The sequence below is a fragment of the Calliphora vicina genome, chromosome 5, assembly GCF_958450345.1.
Source record: "Calliphora vicina chromosome 5, idCalVici1.1, whole genome shotgun sequence".
Classification (NCBI taxonomy): Eukaryota; Metazoa; Arthropoda; class Insecta; order Diptera; family Calliphoridae; genus Calliphora; species Calliphora vicina.
This window is the reverse complement of record NC_088784.1, coordinates 30,238,832-30,259,137: the sequence shown is the minus strand read 5'-3', so window position 1 is coordinate 30,259,137 and position 20,306 is coordinate 30,238,832. Positions and strand designations below refer to the sequence as shown.

Sequence of the window (20,306 nt, the reverse complement as noted above, 5' to 3'; positions counted from 1 at the left end):
TTTTTAATAACTTATTTGTTGTTTATTCTCACTTAGTTATTGCACAGAATCAACAACGTTTTTTTTTTTTGCTTCGAAAATGTCGAATTTTGTATTAACGAATCGTTATATGCGGGAAGTTTAGCTATACTTCTTTAATTTGAAAAAAAAAGTGCCGCTGAAGCACACCGATTGCTCACAAAAGCTTATGGTGAATGTCTTTTATCGGTTTCAACGTGCGAGAGATTGTTTGTGCGGGTTCAGAAGTGGTGATTTTGACTCGGAAGATAAAGATTGCCCAGGCCAGCCAAAAAAAGTTTGAAGACCAAGGATTGGAGGCTTTAAGATTGTTTTCAAACCCAAAAAGAACTTGAAAAATTATTGGAAGCTATTCAAGCAGCAATTTGAAAACGTTTGCTAGCAGCAGGATTCCTCCAAAAGCAGGGAAATTGGGTACCATACAAATTAAAGCCGAGAGACCTTGAAAGACGATTTTGCATGTTCGAAATGATACTTGGACGCTAGAAAATAAAATCAGTTTTGCACCGAATCATTACTTGCGATGAAAAATTAATCCATTATGAAAACCCGAAACGTAAGAAATCGTATGTGAAGTCCGGCCAACCAGCCGAATCGATACCAAAGCCAAATATCCATGGTGCCAAGATAATACTCTGTATTTGGTGGGAGATAAAGGGTTCTATTATAGGCTGTTGAAATCAGGTCAGACCATCACAGGGAACCTATACCGAACGCAATTGAGCCGTTTGAAGCGAGTAATGGCCGAAGAACGTCCAGAATATGCGGCTAGACATGAAACTGTAATATTGCATTATGACAACGCTCGACCACGTGTTACAATGCCTGTTAAAAAGTATTTACAATGAAACAGCTGGGAAGCCTTGCCTCACCCGCTTTATAGTCCAGATCGTTTTCCGCCCGACTACTATTTGTTTCGATCGATGTCGAACGCTTTCTCTGAGATACACTTCACTTTGAAACAGAGTATCCGATATTCGTTCTTGTAATCCATATGTTGAAGGAAATCCCCCCCAAAACCGAAAAGTTTTAATATAAACAAGTAAGAGAGCTATATTCGGCTGTGCCGAATCTTATATACCCTTCACCAAATTATACTTTAAAATAAATATTTTTAGGTAAAAAAAATTTAATTTTTTTTTTTAATTGTTTTTCAAATTTTTTTTTTTTAATTTTTTTAAAAAAAGTTTTTTCCATTGTTTTTCAAAATTTTTTTTTTAATTTTTTTAAAAAAAAGTTTTTTCCAAATTTTTTTAAAAAATTTTTTTTTAAATTTTTTTTTGGGAAAAATTTTATGACAAAAAAAAGTTTTTGATGAAAAAAAAATTCGGGTTAAAAAATATTTTTCCCGATTTTGACGGATTGTAGGTCCAACTTATCTACATCGTTGCAATGGACTTTGAAATATTTATCATTAGATATTCATATTGTCTATATTAATGACTTAGTAATCCAGATATAGATCAAAAATCGAGGTTGTCCCGGTTTTTTGCTCATATCTCCGTTATTTATGGACCGATTTTGCTGATTTTAAATAACAAACTCCTAGAAAGCATGTCTGACAGAATTATTGAAGATTTGGATCCCGAAGATATCTGGGGTCTTCAGAAAATTGATTTCAACAGACAGACGGACATGGCTTAATCGACTCCGCTATCTATAAGGATCCAGAATATATATACTTTATAGGGTCGGAAATGAGAAATGTTGAAATTACAAACGGAATGACAAACTTATATATACCCTTATATCTCAGCCATTTGTGGACCGATTTTCTCGATTTTAAATAGCAACCGAGCCGGAAGAATTCCGGAGATATTGATGTATGAATCGTGTATGTAAGTTATTTGGGGCTTCAGAAAGTAGATTTCAACAGACAGACAGGCTATATCGACTTCGCTATCTGTAAGGATCCAGAATAATGTATACTTCATGATGCCGCAAATGAAAAATATTGAAGTTACAAACGGAATAATGAGCTTATATCTACCCTTGCTACTCATGGTGAAGGGTTTAAAAAGCAAAGAATACAGCCACCAACATTTTTTTTTACCAAAACTCCAACACCTGCATAAACATTTTAACAGCTTGTCTTGGTCTCACTGTAAATATTTGGAAATCCCCTTCAACCCCATCCCCAAAAAAAAATGTATTTATAAATTTCGTATTTAGAAAATTTAGCTGCTGCTGTTTCGTTTTTACTAATTTGTAGCGCAAATTGTTCTATTAAGGGGGTGGATTGATTGTGTGTGTTTGTAACTGTGTATACACAAGTGTTAAAGTGCGAATATTTAACAGACTAAATTAAATAGTACGTACTTTTTCCTTGAAAATAGTACATACAGACAGACATATTTTGTATATTTTTGTTTTCTGTTTTATATTTTGTGTTCACACAGATGATTTTTTCGTTCAAACAATAGATTTTTGTGTTGTAACATCAGTTTGATAAAGAAAACGCATATGTTCCGTAATAATAAAAAACTAGCTTGTTGTGTTTGTGTTTTTCAATTAAAAAAAAAAGAAAAACATACACATTAGTCATTTAGAGGCAAAATAAGAGGAATACTAAATAAAAATATATATTAAATATGTAAGTGGTCTCTGTAGTTCCATAATTGGCTCCAAAATTTTACATACTTACATACAATCCATGTGTATATTGAATTGTTTTATTTGAATTTGAATATTTATGCAGATGCTCTTTAAAATTTATTTGAAATGGTAGTTGTGTCACAATGGGACACAATTGCACAAAATATGTCCATATAAAACGGGAAAATTAATCTTAGATATAAAATAATTGGATTGGAAGACATTTTGCTTCGACTTGAAACTTACAGTTAATATTGAATTTCGTCTACATACGACACAATTTTTTAATTGATATTTTCAAAATTTTCGAAATTTTGGAATAATAATATAAACAACCAGCAAAATCTTGGTAAGCTTCGAAAATCTTAATTCAGAAATGCAAATGTCATCATTTTATTTCATAATTCTTGAATAGAAGTCATTCATTGTTGAATTAATTCATAATATGTAGTATCAACCTTTGTATAATTAAAAGTTTGTTAATTCAAATCTAATCCAAATTGAGTGAAAAGATTTTTGTTTTTTCATTCAATTTCTTTTTTATATGGTTTTAGTTAATTTAAAAAGACAACTTATTTGCTTTATGAAGCTAAATTTTGAACTAAAAGCGAATTGAATTATTCAATAAGGAATTAATACTTTAAAGAAAGAATTCATAAAGACATTAATTCAATACGTTTGAAGTACTAAGGATTAATCCCATGAATTGATTAATACATTCTTTAATGAAATAGTAAAAATATCAAATTTGAATTTTATAATTGTATTAAAAATTAATTCTTGCGAAAATTTGGCATTTGTTAGATACCGTAATAAATCAATATAATTCTCATTTTGTTAAGATTACTTTGCTCGAAATTAGTTGTGCGTTTGTCAAAGGCGATTCAGGTATTTACGATATATCTCACGGCCAGTATTTGCTATAACTTTTCTGTCTCCATAACCTACGTAGTAACTTAACTAACTCTCGGTTTTTATTACTGACGACTTCTGCAAGTCCTTGAGTTAGTATTGTTCTTGTAACCAGACCTTCCAGATTTATCAACATTTTGTCTATTATTGACTATAAAAATAGCAATAGTTCGGATAATTCAATACATCCGATATTTTATTATATACTGGCTGGGCAACTAATCAAAGTATAACCTTAATTTAGGCTTAATCAAAGATAAAATTTATTTAATTTGTATGAAAAAAATATATTTAAACATTAAGCCTTAACTATGTTTAAAATTTTGATAAATTACCCGACCTAAGACTTATTTATTTAGTAAAATATAGAAACAAATTTTAAATTGAGAATAAAGTAGTTTGGCTATGGCTATTAAATAAACTTATTATAATTATAAAGGTAATAAAAAAAGTAAATACTTGGTCAATTCACAAGGTCTCTTATCATGTCATATTGTCATAATTTCCTAATATTTCACAATGGTTTTTATTGTTTTTCAAGTAAAAAGTGTCCTAAAATAATAATACTCTGTATGCTATGTTTATTGTGTTATCGTAACCAACCAGTAGAGACCTTCGCCGAATGCCTAAGTGTCGGTTAAGCCGAGCTGCCGAGTCGAGATATATTAAGACATTATGACAATATGACTGATAAGACCCCTTGTGAATTGACCAACTGTTTAACGTAAATATTAAGAATCATTAAAAAAAACATTTCAATATTGTTACAAGTTTTTTAACAATATTATAGTCACAGTAACCATTTACATGATTGTGGTAACCATAATATGGTTAATTTACGATTCACATGATTGTATCAATCATATATATGGTTACAGTAAACAAATATATGTTTGTGGCAACCATATTTATGATGAATAATTTTATCATAATATGTTGTTCTCAGATTATGATAAGCCTTAAGCCGAGAGCAACATAATATGATAAGACCTTCATCATATGAATGGTTGTCACAAACATATATTTGTTTACTGTAACCATATATATGGTTGATACAATCATGTGAATCGTAAATTAACCATATTATGGTTACCACAATCACGTAAATGGTTACTGTGACTATAATATAGTTAAAAAACTTGTAACAATATTGAAATGGTTACAGTAACCATGCCCAACTATATTTTTTCTCTGCGTGTATGAGTATTTCTTAGTACATTTTAAATTCCAAACTTTATTGAGATTTTCAAAATAAAAGAGCGTATTTTTGGTTTTCCATCAAAATTATTTGGAACCACATTAATCAAAAGCAAATTAATGATTTATGGAAAACAATTTTGATGGAACATTTTGTTTTTGATGAAAACTGACAAGATTGACACGTTGGATGGCCTTTGAAATACCTTTCAATATACATGTTCTCTATGATCTAGTATTCGAAATACATACAACGAAAAATACCCATTTATGGATCGATTTTGCTGAAATTCTCAAAAATATTTTTGATATATAAATACATTTGATCAATATATACGGACTGAAGGATATCTATAACTATAATTTCAACTTCGTTTTCTATAAGGATCCACATATAAAATTTTACAAATTACAAACTGAATGACTTACTCATGTATGTCATGAATTCCATCAAAGAATACAGAAAAAACACTTTTTTTACTTTGGATCTTCCGATTTTTACCATACTCGTTTAACACATATACTTTGGAAGCTTTGGATATTTTCATTTTTATTTTTTTAAATTCCGAAAAAAAAATTAGATTTTATTTATACCCTTCACCTTCGTGAGAAGGGTATTTATAAGTTTGTCATTCCGTTTGTAATTTCCACAATATAATTTTCCGACTCTATGAAGTATATTTATTTTGGATCCTTATAGATAGAGGAGTCGATTAAGCCATGTCCGTCCATCTGTCTGTCCGTCTGTCTGTCTGTAAGCAAAATCGGTCCACAAATGGCTGAGATATGAGAAAAAAACCAGGACAACCTCGATTTTTGACCTATTTCTGGATTACTAAGACATTAATATAGACAATATGGATATCTAATGATAGATATTTCAAAGACCTTTGCAACGACGTAAATAAGACCATAGTAAGTTGGACCTATAATGGCTCAAAATCGGAAAAAATATTTTTTAAACCGATTTTTTTTTCACCAAAAAAAAAAAATTTAAATTTAAAAAAAAAAAAATTTTAATATTTAAAAAAAATAACAATTCGAAAAAAAATTAAAAAAACAACTTTGGAAAAAAAAAATTTGTTTACCTAAAAATATGAAAATTTGTATTTTTAAGAATAATTTGGATAAGATGGATTCAAATCAATAAAATCCAAATACAGCATTAAAATCCGAATAGATAGCGGAGTCGATATAGCCATGTCTGTCTGTATGTTGAAATCAACTTTCCGTAGCGCCCAAATTACTTACATTCATGATTAATACATTAATATATTAATACATTAATAATTGCTATTTAAAATCGAGAAAAATCGAATTGTTGACCTATAACCGGATTGCCGTTTTCGATTTTTCATGAATTTTTTAAAACAAAAAATTTTGCTATTTTCATATAAAAAATATATTTTTTTCTTCAATTTGTTATTATAATTCGCAATATATGAGCAGATTAAAGGTTATGTAAATCACAACTTTTCTAAGTTTATTTTTATAACATCGGACGAACTCTTTTTGAGTTATACTTATTATCTAACAAAATTTATAATTTTACTTAAAATTTTTTAAAAAAAAATTCATAGAATTGAAAAACTTTAAAACTGTTGTACTTACATATGTAGCCATAATGCATCAAATCTATATAGTGGTTAGTCAAGACATTTTTTGCTGTTGACCTGTGTTATATATCCCAATCACATAGTTTGCTTTAAAATAGCATTGATTTGTTAGGGCATATTTTTGCATATTTTATTGATAGTTCATATTTTGTTATATTTTTTTTTTAAATGCATATTATTCCAGTTTTTAATAAAACTATTTTTTTGTCATTAATTGGCCATATATTGTCTAATTTTTTTATACAAAAACCATCAAATGAGGATCCGCGTAACAAAAGGTACTTTTTTGAAAATTTAAAAATTTTGGGAAATTGAAATTTTCTAGAAGATTTCAACCCAAATATAAAAATACCAAAAAATCAATTTGTAAAAAAATTCGAAGAAGTACCTTTTGTTCTGTGGCTCCTCAAATACTGTCCACTTACTTCTTTCGTCATCGAGAAACTGGCTGTAAGTCTACTTCATTTCTCTGTCAGCAATTAAAATTATCATTTCAAAAAGAATCGAAGACATTCATATTTTGTCTTTATTGTAATATCGATTTATACGAGATTTCGGTATCGAAATATTTGGTAACTTCATATACAAAGTTTTAAAAAAATATTCTACTTAGAGAATTTGGCTCTTTACAATCAATATAAAGTTAACTTTGGTGACTTTATTACTATTAAAAAAATTGCCGCCAAAATATTAAAATTAAATGAAAACAAGTAAGAGAGCTATATTCGGCTGTGTCCTTCAAAAAATAATACTTCAGAAAAGGAATTTCAAATATTTTTAGGTCAAAATTTTATTTTTTCGAATTGTTATTTAATTTTTTTTTTTAATTTAATTTTTTTTTGTTTTTAAATTTTTTTTTTTTAAATTTGAAAAAAATTGTTTGTTTTTTAAATTTTTGTTTGAAAATTTAAAAAAAAAATTGTTTTTTTTTTTTTTTGAAGATTTGGATCCCTAAGATATCTGACAGACGGACATGGCTTAATCGACTCCGCCATCTATAAGGATCCAGAATATATATACTTCATAGGGTCGGAAAATTATATTGTGGAAATTACAAGCGGAATGACAAACTTATTGTATATACCCTTCTCACGAAGGTGAAGGGTATTAAAATAATAAAATCTTATGTTTTGGTTTTGGCCGATTTAGAATTTGTTAAGTCCGAGAAGTTAAAAAAAAAAACTATCTTTAAATTAAAATCGAAAATATTTTTTCTAGTATTCAAATTGTATTTTTTTATTAATATTATAAATCAACTTACCATAACAAACATTCACAGATCAAATAGGATCTTCTATATAAATATCGTTTTGCAATTTAAATCCAATTCCAGTACTGACATAAATTTGCAGACCAGCGACATGAATTCAAAAATTGTTATCTTCTAGAGAAGCGTTTAAAAATCCTTAATTACAGCTTTAAAGCGAACAAAAACAATCTTTATTTCTTTTCTAATTAAACACCCACATTTTCTGTTTTATTCGTATTCACGTTTTTCATTCATTTCAGCATTAATTGCATTAAACGTTTGAGAATTAATATAATAATTAATTGGTTTTGGTCGTTGTTTTTGTGGGATAAGAATCATTAAAGCAAAAACAACGAAATGTAAACAAAACACTCACACTAACACACAGCAACAAAAATTTACTCACGCGAATCAATTAACACACACTCGCACAATTGTCAAAGAAATACACAGACGAAAAGTATTAATGAAGAAAAACAAGCAAACAAACAATTACCGTTAGCAGCACGTGCTGTTGCAAATACAACCTTGAATCAGTGTTGATAAATCAAGATGTTTTTTAGGTTTATTTTGCGCGTAGTGTTGGAAATACAAAAGTAATGAATTAAAGTAATATTAAGAACATTTTTCTTTAAATTATTTTTTATTAATCATTGAAATATTTTTTCTTTTAATAGTTGTTATATTTAATTGATTTTTTTAAAAACACTGTTAATATTTTTTTTTTAAACATCTAAAGATTTAGTTTATTTTTAAAATTCTTATAAGATTTTGAAAATATGTATTTTTAAAATTATTCACACAAGTTTATATTCCAAAGATCCGTATTACACGACCGGCTGTGTCGACGTTTGCAACGCGACTAAATAAATGCGCCCATTGGAATTTTCGTTAACTTATTCTATCTGCTCACAGGCAGACAGTTTTGTTTATGCAAAAACCGAAAACGCACACAAAAAAAGTTCTTTCGTTTCGTAAAACCGACCTACCCTCAGTTTATCAAACATACTCTGGCAACCAGAACCAGCAGCAGCCGCCGCAGCACGTTTTTTGTTTATCCAATTGTTCGTTTCAAACTAAATTTTTTTTTCTCTTGTTCTTTTTAAATAAATATTGAAAACACTTGCTTCTTGCAACCAACTGTGTCGTTATTAATATTGTTTTTTTTTTATTTTGTTTGTTGTAGTTAATTATTTAAACACAACAACAATAACCGGCTGTAGTGCTAAACGCTTTTCCGCACAAACGTCTTTACGTTACAACGTCCAGTTATTGTATGAATCAAGAAATTCCATTTCAAATGGTATTTCATGAGCAGTGTAAACAATGTAGCGATTTTTGGTTATGGAACATTTTGAAAATTTATATTTTAACGTTTAAGTTTGTAATTAGTTTGGTTATTATATTAATAAGGCTCTAGTTCAATAAATTGTTTTACTTAGAAGTATGTACAATAGGCCGGGTCGATTTGTATGGATGATCAAAAAGTAAAAAATCGTATAGCAGAAACGCAATGTACCGAAAATTCTAAGAAAGTTTCCTCAAGAAACCATAGGTCTAAAATCAAATCCTATCTTGCGCATTTCGTCTTTTATCCAATAAAAAAACTATTAAAAAAATATGTATTGAAATATCCTATGGTTAAATAGACCTATGGTTTTTGGGGAAAATTTCTTAGAATTTTTCGTAGAATGCGTTTTTGCTATACGATTTTTCGTGAAAAAAATTGACCTGCCCTAATGTACAATTTTATTTATTAAATTCTTATTATTTTAAAGAATATAGAAAATGTTATAGTTAGACATACCGTAGAATGGAATGCATTTTCTGGATTAGCCACCACCCCTCCCCAATATTGCTTAGTGTCGATGTAAGTGTCACTTGCAAACATCATCTATTTAACTCACCAGTTTACAGAAATAGAATAAAGGACTTTTATAAACAAAGCTTTCTTTAATCTTATTTACAAGCTTGGGTTCATGGATTCGTCAATTTGTGATACCCTAAAGGATAATGTTTCGATCCCTCTAATCAGGTCCGTCATATGTCAGTTTGCAATTCGGTGTCGAACCAACCTGATGCACGACTCCATCTTCCTAATATCTATCCTAAATATATCCGCAGGGATTTGCAGAAAAGAACTAATCATTGAGGCAGCCCGAGTCCCCATTAGAGCGAAGGTGATCAACAGTTTCCTCCACGTCTTCATTATTACAACTTCTACTAAAATCATTAGAAAGAATATTTAATCAGCGTGCATGAGCACAAATTAAACAGGCCTCCAGAATCCGACGATATGGTCTGAATACGCCCATGAAGTTCGCGCTGTATGAGTGACTTATACGGTACACCAACCAAATGATCAACCCGACCACGATCGATACAAAATAGCAACTGACAAGGATAGGTATGGGTGTCAGTGAACCCAGATTATTGTAAGTTGTTAACCAATGCATCATGATAAACCTAGCTAGCGATGCAGTAGTGCGCAAAGCACTTGGATCATTAGAGGCGAAGTTCGCCGGATTCTTTCGATCGACCCGCAATAGGTGAGTTTATCATTTTTCCCAGGTCCTAATTATGTCCCTTCTGCAAGCATATATGGCAATGGCTGCTTTCGTTGCCATCGCTTGTATATTCAAGTACCATGATAGTTTGGAGTCTAGAAAGAGTCCCAAATTCTTCGCTTTATCCGTTGAGGGAAGGTAAAGAGAGTATCTTGTACCTTCTTGGAAAGAACATTCCCAAATTCACATTTAGTGGTATTTGTTGACATTGTGATAGAGCCGCCAGGTGTTGCTCGATTATCCTCTCCGTGGTCTTCGAGAGGAAGGACGACAGACTAATTGCCCTAAAGTTTTTCGGCAAAGAGTGGATGTAACTCTTCCCTTAGGAAAGAAGACAACAGAGCAAGTGCCTTTCAGTATACATTAGCATGGTCTTAACCACCATGTCGAAAAACCATTTCGAGTTGCTTGGGTTTATTTCCCAGGTCCTTACTATGTCCATTCTGAAAGGATATATGGAAAAAGCTGGCTTCGTTAGATATTCAAGTACCAGGATAGTTTGGTGTATAGAAAGGTTCCCAAATTCTTCCGTTGAGGCGTGGTAAAAAGGGTATGTATCTTGAAAATAAAACGAGCTCTATTTTCCCAGATTCACACCAAGTCTATTAATATTGCTCCAATGGCTAAGTGTATTTAGTGAGATATCTGGGGATTGTGATATAGTGTTTCTCGATTATACAATCCATGGTTTTCAAGAGGAAGGACGACAAACTAATGGGCCTAAAGTCTTTCGGTCAAGTGTGAATGTTACTCCCCCATAGGAATGAAGGCAACAGAGCATCTGTATGAACATCCTAGACAGTCCGAATATATCCGAGTTTGCCAGTGAATAACCAGATCTTCATTCCATTGTAAATCAGCCGGAATGATGCCATAAGGATCCGGTGATTTATATGGGTCAAACTCTGTGACTTCAAATCGCTCATCAGAGAGTTCCGCAGTGTTCACCTCTGGTTGGTGGACACTGTCAAGAAAGTGTAAGTAGGATTTTCTTTCCGCTAGTAGCCTAGCTGTCACGAGATGTTTGGATGTAACTCGAAACAACTGTCGATGATGACAATATTATTGTGCTAAGGAGATAAGAACAAGGAAAATATCACGAAATATTGAGTATAGAACTCGAATAGTATATACAAATGCAAGAAGAGTTCCGTAATCTTGAATAATGTATGCAAATGAGGCCTGTATCAAGATATTTTAGTCAGTGCTCTTGTACTGATTGTATCCTTCCCTGTCCATGCAATTTCTACAATAGTTGTTACATAAGTAACCCATACGTTTTGGCATATGACCAATCGTACAGACCTCACTAAGAAATCTAATTGAATTCCTATCAAATCAAGAGAGTCCCAGTGATTTTGCATGTCATGAGCCTAGACCTCCCAGTAAAAAACATTTTGAATTTGGAAGTAGTTGAAAAATCAGGTAAAGTAAAGCTAAGAACTGCCAATGCTCCTTGGAAGCACTTAGGCAAATTAAGGTAGAACCTCCAGGCGAGAAAAAACTAACTAAATTCATGTTTTTCAGTGGTAACGGAAGCACTTGCTAATTTTTGCGATACACTAATGAAATATAACTCTTGCTTCCAAATCAATAACGTTTTTTGCTGGAGACCTGAGTTCCGATACCTCAAACCAAGGTGATATGAATGTCATTTTGATATAAAAACATTAAGTGTGATAAATGGTCTTCGATCCACCTTATAATTATTTTGAGTATCTCATGCAATCAAGATAAAACACAACTTTTTATGATAAATTCTTAAAGAGAAAAATTTAAACAATGTTTTTAACAAGTTGACTACACTTAATTAATACAATCGACGAAAAACACTCACCCAAACTTATTATATTCCGCTCTCGCATACAACCAGTTTCAAATAAGTGATATAAAGAGAAAGAGAGTGAATGTCTACATCCAATTGGAGATTGAGAATAAAAAAATATTTAAACATGCGCATTGTCAACAGTAAACAAATTGCAAATCAACAAAACAGCTGTTTTTGTCATATTTCGTTTTGTTTCCTCTTCCGCCCTCTTGCATTTCCAAATCAAACGATGATGGCCGACACACACAACTAAATTAGTTTCACATTTTTGTTGTTTAATATTGTTGTGTTGTGTGCTGCACAGATACTTGATTTGATATTCGCTGTATTTATTTCTTTGCTCCTGCTACATGCCATACACGTGCATGTTTTTTCCTGCTCTCGTCATGTATGAAGAAGGTAAAAAAGTAAAAGAATTTGCTCGTAAACAGCAGTCGTTTGGCGTTTTTATCTCACATCAAACATTTGTTTGTTCTTGTTCTTATTATTCTCATTTGTTGTTGTTGTTTGTGGGGCTGCCAATTGTCTTGTTTATACAACTTCTCTACTGCATCAGCTTATTTTTTGCCCCAAGTAAATGTGTCTGTTGTTCATATGAATGTTGGAATGCTGTTTTGCCACTTGAAGTTGCTTTTGCTAATGCTTCAGTTGTTGTTATTGTTGTTGTTGCTGCTGCTGTTGTGTATCAGCCGGTGTTTTGTTGTGGCAGTCAGCCATCCAGCCAACAATTGTGTTTGCCATAAGATAACCAACCAACCATGTGGATGAAGTACAAACATAAAAACACATTGGAATTAGTATTTGTATGATACGAGTACACAACCAGCCAGCCAGCAAACCAACCAGCCATCCATCTATCTAACTACTCATATCTATCTATACACTCTTGTCTTTCCATCCGTCCATTACTGTCCGTCCAGGCCAGCACTTGTGTGTGTTTATTTTTTTGTTTTGTTTTCTTTAGTTTAGTTTTTCTTTTGCTGATTGAGCATCAGCTGCTGCTGTCATTTAAAAGATGTCGCGACCCTGGAAGCACATTTCTTTAACATTTCGTATATGGAACACCTTGTGGTACAATTATTAAATATATTTACTATTAATATTATTTAGTTATTTTCCTCTTTGCATCTTATGCTTTTAATGAGACAGATGTATTAGCTAAAACAATTACTGCGTTTATTCTTATTATTTTTTGTTTCTTTTTGAGACCGACTAATTGTGCTAATTTTGTGAACTATTTGTAGGAATTCTTGGTCAACTTATTATCATTCCAGTGTCTGTAAATGAGGAAGTAAAATTAACTGGGCTTCAAATAGTTACATCATTTGTAATTCTAATTAACAAGTTTAACAAACATTACACTGTCGGCTTTTAACAGAAATTTTATAGTAAAGAGTGAGTCAGAAAAAACATGGTTCATCAAAAAAAGGTATAACAGATATTGGTAAGGCAATAGAAGTCGAACTACTCCTTTGAAGCTGTTCGGTGCTTTTCGTCGATCAGAAAATATAGCGATAAACACGATCGCGATCGATACAGAAAAGCAACTGTCAATGAAATGTATGGGTTTGTAGTAGACAATGTTCACTGGTATATTAGATAGACATCCCAAAAAAGTTGCATGACCAGTGAATTTATGCCATCACAGTACTGTGAGCTGATAACCAATGCATCCAAGAAAAACAAAGCTAGCGCTGAAGTACTACGTAACTCACTTGTGATCATTAGTGCAGTAGTTTACAGAATTCTTTCGATTGTCCAGCAATATGTAAGTTTACCAAGTGTCGAATAACAATTTTGAACTCCTTTGGTTTATTTCGTAGGTTCTAAATATGTCCCTTCTGCAAGCATATTTGGCAATAGCTGCTATCTTTACCATCGCTAGGATATTCAGGTACCAGTATAGTTTGCAGTCTTGAAAGATTCGCAAATTCTTCGCACTAACCTTTTGAAAAGAACACAAGCTCTGTTTTTCCAGATTCACACCAATTTCTTTTCTCCATGCTAGATCTTCATTTCGTTGTAAATCAGCCGGAATAATGCCATCAGGACCCGGTGATTTATATGGGTCAAATTCTTGGTTCAACGAAAAAAGGGCTAACAGATATTTGTAAGGCAAAGAATGTATAACAAATCTTTTGAAGAGCAACCAAACACATCTATCTATGATTCTTTTGTAAGCATAGCCAATGCTAATAATGGTGAGTTGATGTCATATAAAGTTCAGAGAGTTCCAGATCATAATACGGTAAAGAACTTAGATGTAAAAAAACGAGCGAAAAAATTGAGGTTAAATTTTATAAAAAATAAACCTGTTGTGTGATGGATGATGAAACTTGTGTACTGGCAGACTTTTCACAACCTCCGGGTCAAGATTATTATGTAGATGATGGACGAGGTAATGATGGACGAGAACAATACCGGACAAAAAAACAGACAATGATAGGGAGTCATACTGAAGGATTTAAATGTGGAGCGTCTTCCTGTAGAGATGCCAATAGTAACGGATGCACAAGGCATACTAAGGCTGTAGAAGGTTAATTTTTCAAGCTTTTGGCAGGCGATGAAGTCAACAATACCGCAAATGAAAATTCCGCTTCTGAAACGTTAATAAACGAAACCGTAGGCGAAGAGTTGATAAGCCACATGCACTAACTCTTAAGCAAAATATGGTCTCGGGAATGCATGCCAGATGAATGGAACCTCTGTGTACTCTGGCCTATTCACAAGAAAGGAGACCCTATCCTTTGCAGCAACTACAGAGGTATAAGTCTCCTCTCCATTGCATACAAATTACTTTCTAGTGAACGATTGAAGCCATACTAACTACCTGATAGGGAAATATCAGTGCGGTTTTCGACCTGGTAACTCCACCATAGACCAGATATTCACACTACGCCAAATCCTGGAAAAGACCAAAGAAAAATAAATCGACACTACCCTCCATCTATTTGTCGACTATAAAGCTACGTTCGACAGCCCGATAAAAGAAAAGTTTTATGTCGCCATTGCTGAGCTTGGTATTAATGCAAAGATCGTCCGGCTTTTCATAATGACGCTGAGAAATACCCAAAGCGTCAAAATAGGTGCCAACCTTTCCGAGAACTTTTAAATATATTGCAAGAAACAAAAATTAAAACCACGGATATTATTTACATCAAAAGTAGCAACATGATACGACATATCATATCTTGACAATATATGTTACTTTGGGCTTAGTAGGCAATTGAGAAGTAAAGTCCTCTCTCGAAAGACGAAGATAACACTGTACAAATCGCTCATTTTACCCGTCCTGCTCTATGGTGCTGAAACATGGACTATGAAAATATCAGACAAGTCATTGTAGGCAGTGTTTGAGAGGAAAATTCTTCGTAAGAATTATAATGAACCATGAGTTTTATGAGCTATTCCCCGACGTGGACGCTGCTCGGACACGTTTGGCGAATGGATAATGACGCTTCAGCTCTAAGGGCATATAAAGGATGGGCTACGCAGAATCTACGTTTGAATAATAAGATCTGAAAACACTTGGTATCACCAATTGGCACCAGCATGCGGAACAGAGAAATAGCTTGCGTTCTATTATACTTCAGGTTCAAACTATTCTCAAAATTATAATTGCGATGAACATAACTAAATTGCCATGGAATTTAATTAAAACAAGTAAGAGTGCTATATTCGGCTGTGCCGAATCTTATATACCCTTCACCAAATTATACTTCAAAATTTTAAATATTTTTAGGTAAACAAAATTTAATTTTTTTTCCAGTTGTTTTTTGAATTTTTTGGAAAAAAAAAATTTTCGATTGTTATTTTAAATTTTTTTTTTTTAAATTTAAAATTTTTTTTTTTTTAATTTAAAAAATTTGTTTTTTTAAAATTTTAAAATTTTTTTTTTTTTAAATTTAAAAAATTTTTTTTTTGTTTTTTTAAATTTTTTTTTAAAAAAAAAAAAAAAATTCGGGTTCAAAATTTGTTTCCCGATTTTGACCCATTGTAGGTCCAACTTACTATGGTCTTATATACGTCGTTGCAAATGTCTTTGAAATATCTATCATTAGATATCCATATTGTCTATATTAATGTCTTAGTAATCCAGATATAGGTAAAAAAATAGGTCAAAAATCGAGGTTGTCTTGGTTTTTTCCTCATATCTCAGTCATTTGTGGACCGATTTTGCTGATTTTAAATAGCAAAATTCTCGAAAGCATGTCTGACAGAATTATTGAAGATTTGGATCCCGAAGATATCTGGGGTCTTCAGAAAACTGATTTCAACAGACAGACGGACAGACAGACAGACAGACAGACAGACAGACAGACAGACAGACAGACAGACAGACAGACAGACAGACAGACAGACAGACAGACGGACATGGCTTAATCGACTCCGCTATCTATAAGGATCCAGAATATATATACTTTATAGGGTCGGAAATGAAAAATGTAGAAATTACAAACGGAATGACAAACTTATATATACCCTTCTCACGAAGGTGAAGGGTATAATAACAATTATTTGTGTATGACAACAATATATTGTTACAAACAACACAGTATAGTTGTCGTAACCATGCCGAACCATGTTTATTCTCTTCGTCTACAGTGCTAATTTGATGCCTCTAGCTTAATGTATTAAAGTAGAAGGAGACAAATAATTGCGAAGTATGTAGTAGCATTTTAAAATATTAGCTACGCTTTCGGGCAAAACAAACCTCTTATTAAACTCGTTAGTTTAAAATCAAACTTCCACAAAAACTGCTTAATTATGTGAACACATCAGACACGTTATTAATTTAAATCCGGACATCATAAGTTCACGTTATTCAAGGGTTGATTTCACATACACAACTTTAAATGGAAATATTTATAGCAGAGAATCACATCTGTAACTCTAAATACGATAACAAAGTATTTAATCCTGTTGCAAACAAAAAAAAATGTAACAGAAAAAGAACAAATGTTGGCATCGAATACACTATTCCAGGCGAATAAGAGTTTTATTCTCACATTTAAATTGTTTATAGCTTAAAATCCCTGTTTGCAAATTTAAAATATGAGAAAACGAGAAAAAAAAGAACTTCGTTAATCCTGTAGAGAAAAATTCGAAATTGAAAAGCAATTTTCAAATGACAAACTGATAACAAATCGATGTGTATGAGTGTTTGCGAAAGACACTGTGTGTGTTCTCTGTTACCAAAGATAAACCATTTGGTGTGATTTAAGCGTCAAACACATAAATGGCCTGTTATTAAAAAAAAAAAAAAAAGATGAAGCAGAAATAGAAATTTATCCATACAGTTGTACATACATTCATACAAACATTTATAACGAAATTCGATTTTTATTTCTATTTTCAAATGCCATATAAAAGTGTGTCAACGAAAAACATTTGCCACATGATGCCTCAACTCAACTACAGAATTGGGAAAATTCCAAAACATACAACAATAACATAAAATTGCACATTCACACACAAAAATTAAAACAAAAATATACTATATATTAAACACAAATTTACACAGTTGGATATAAATTGGGTGGCAGCATAATCGTTGCCAGACTTGAAGATACAAAATTTACTTTCAATATTTATTATGGTCTTAAATACATGATTATGTTTAAATAATCCAGCACAAGCTCAACATTCAAGCATACTCTTCATTTTGAACCTCATCATCTTATCTTTTTCATTAGGCATTGTATTATTCTAAAACAGATTCTGGTTCGTCTACAAATTCCTCAGTTCTGTTTTTTAAAACATTTCAGATCAGGGATGTTAAATAGGGTTTTCAATTTTGTACCACCCTCCAAAAAAAATTGTACTTTTTGGACCTTCGCGGTACCATTTTTTTTTAAATTTATTAAAACATAAAAAAGTACATAAAAATTCAATTGTACATAAAAAACAAAACTTAACATTAACATACATTATATGTATGAATAAAATAAGGTACATAAAAGTCTTATGAAAATATGAGATCAAAATCAGGAACTTATTTGTTTAGTTAATAAACTATTTGGTATTTTTACATCATAGCAGCATGAATTTGTCGATCTTAACCAATCTTTTGTCTGTATGAGACTTGATAATGTTGGCACATGTAGTTTCTTTCCTTAGTTTTAATTATATTTTGAAAAGAAAAAACTCTTTCCACATTTGCAGACGAATGTGGAATGGATAAAATTCCAGCAACGACTCTAGAAATATCTGGAAACATATGGACATTCATCTCATTTTGTAAATTAGCTACTACCGACCAAAAACCACATATGTTTTCATTTTTTAACGACTTCAGTCGCTCGACATCAGCTAAAGCTCTAAATTGATTATTAATTGAATCAAAATTAGCAATTTCATTCGGAAACATTTTTACTAGAAGCGGTACAATACTACTTGTGTTACCAGAAATTACATTTTCAGGAGTAAATTTATGGAACCACATTAATACTTCGTTATTAAAGTTGACTTTAGTTCTTAAAACTTCGCAAAATTTGATATAAAATTGTTTGGCATTTTCTTTAATTTCTTTAACAATATCAATATTGATATTATTTGTAGAAATATATAAATCCACTTCTGTTCCGCAATAAATTTCTTCAATGGGCATGTGATTTTTGTAAAGGTCTACGATAGATATATCACAGTCATCCAAAACATTTTTTCTCATGAAATTACGTGCTATTTGACGGAATAAAAAAGTTAGCCTTTGTAAAAATACATGAATTCGCGCATCTTCTGATTGCATTTCTAAATTAACCATGTTAATAATTTTAAGTATATATTGCATAAATAAAAAATGCAATTTAAAAGAAGGATTTTTAAATCCTGATGAAAGAAACAATAATTTTTCGTTTCTGACATCCTCCTCAAAATTTTCTAAGGTAAAATAGTATTGTAGTGGCTCCCATTGTTCCACAATCCGGTCAACGACTTCTTGCCGAGAAAGCCATCTGGTTGTTGCATATTTAAATATTATGTGAATATCAGCCCCGAAATATTCTTGGAATTTAACAAAATCGACTCTTCGACTAGCACTGTTGCAAAAATAGTAGTTAATATCTCTTATAAATTTATCAATTTCGTTCGGAATTCCGAGTTTTGCGGCAGCCACAGAAGCTAAATTTAAAATGTGGCAAATACACCCATTTGAAAATAATTGAGGCACTAAATTTTTAAATTTAATTTGAACTCCATTTTGAGATCCCATCATGACCGCGCAATTGTCCGTTGTAATGCCAACCATATTTTGAATGGGAATATTTTTTTCACGTAGCGCTTTAATGGTGCTTTCATATATACCATTTGCAGTGGAGTCCTCTAGCTGCACCATTCCTAAAAATCTATCTCGGCATTGACCATCAAAAGTTCGAATAACTATAGCTAAGTTTTTAGAAATGCTGCAATCTGTACTTTCGTCTATCATTAAGGAATAGTAATTATTTTGGCAAAATTTGGAAATTGAAGTGGTATTTTCAGGCCCAGTTAGATTTGTTACGATTTGCTGACCTTTTTGTCTATATATATTAAATTTTTTAGTAATTTGCGAGTCGTTTATACCATTTTTTATTATGTGGTTGAGGTGGTCCAATGTGGCAAACGGAATGTTATGCTCAGCTACAAATGCACTGAGCATTATTTCTAATTTTCTAGCCGACTCTGCTACAGGACATCTAGCGGCGATGGTCAAAAAAATATTAATTTTTGGGGTAGTTTTCGTGGCATTCATGTTTTTAACGTGGGCATCCCGTGAGGCGTGTCTTTTTATGTGTGCAACACCACCAATTATGGGAACTCCACAGAGAGTACATTTTTTGCCTTTTCCGTCTTTTTCTTTTTCTAGCCATGGAAATAATTTTGCCCATTCCTCACGAAATGGTACAACGTACGGTTTTGCCTGCTTGCTTGTTCTACAAAAAAATAAAATTAATTTTCAAATACCTTGATAATATATAATATCTTACCCAGCTTCATCGAAATCCATTTCTAAATATAATAATAAACTAGTTTTTTTAGTTTTAATTAAAAAATAAAAAGTAAAAATACAAAAATATTTTCACTTCAGAATTTGAATAAGCTCAGCAAAACAAACAAGTGTCAATATCAAGGTGTATTCATTACAAGTGGTGTCTATAGCACAGTTGAATATTTTTTTCTTCACAAAGGCGAAAACTGTCAAATTTACTAGTGTTTGTTGTTGCGAATACTACTACAAACGTAAATGCAAACAAAAAACAAAAGACAGACTTTTACAACTCTGGCCAACATAAACAAATTGCATGTGGTTTTTGTACATCATAAATGCAATGAAATAGACACAATAA

The 20,306-nt window shown here is 31.7% G+C and overlaps 2 protein-coding genes across 4 annotated transcripts in view; both read right to left on the bottom strand.

The window, feature by feature from the left end:
• nvy (nervy) overlaps positions 1-8,848 on the bottom strand; it is a 131,902-nt gene extending 123,054 nt beyond the window's left edge. The window contains exon 1 of one of the 3 annotated variants that reach the window (XM_065512498.1): positions 8,577-8,848. In XM_065512498.1, coding sequence (XP_065368570.1) covers positions 8,577-8,594 — 18 coding nt within the window. In that variant the 5' untranslated portion in view covers positions 8,595-8,848. Of the gene's footprint in view, positions 1-7,599; positions 7,764-8,576 lie in introns of those variants that run through there. The other 2 variants (XM_065512499.1, XM_065512500.1) reach the window with 2 other exon arrangements.
• Positions 8,849-14,929: 6,081 nt separating this feature from the next.
• On the bottom strand, positions 14,930-19,966 carry LOC135961165 (zinc finger MYM-type protein 6-like). Its single transcript, XM_065512660.1, has 3 exons — positions 19,947-19,966; positions 18,845-19,892; positions 14,930-15,076 (listed from the first exon to the last, which is right to left on the bottom strand). Exons 1-3 carry the CDS (start codon positions 19,964-19,966, stop codon positions 14,930-14,932), a joined length of 1,215 nt encoding a protein of 404 aa, XP_065368732.1.
• Positions 19,967-20,306: the final 340 nt, after the last annotated feature.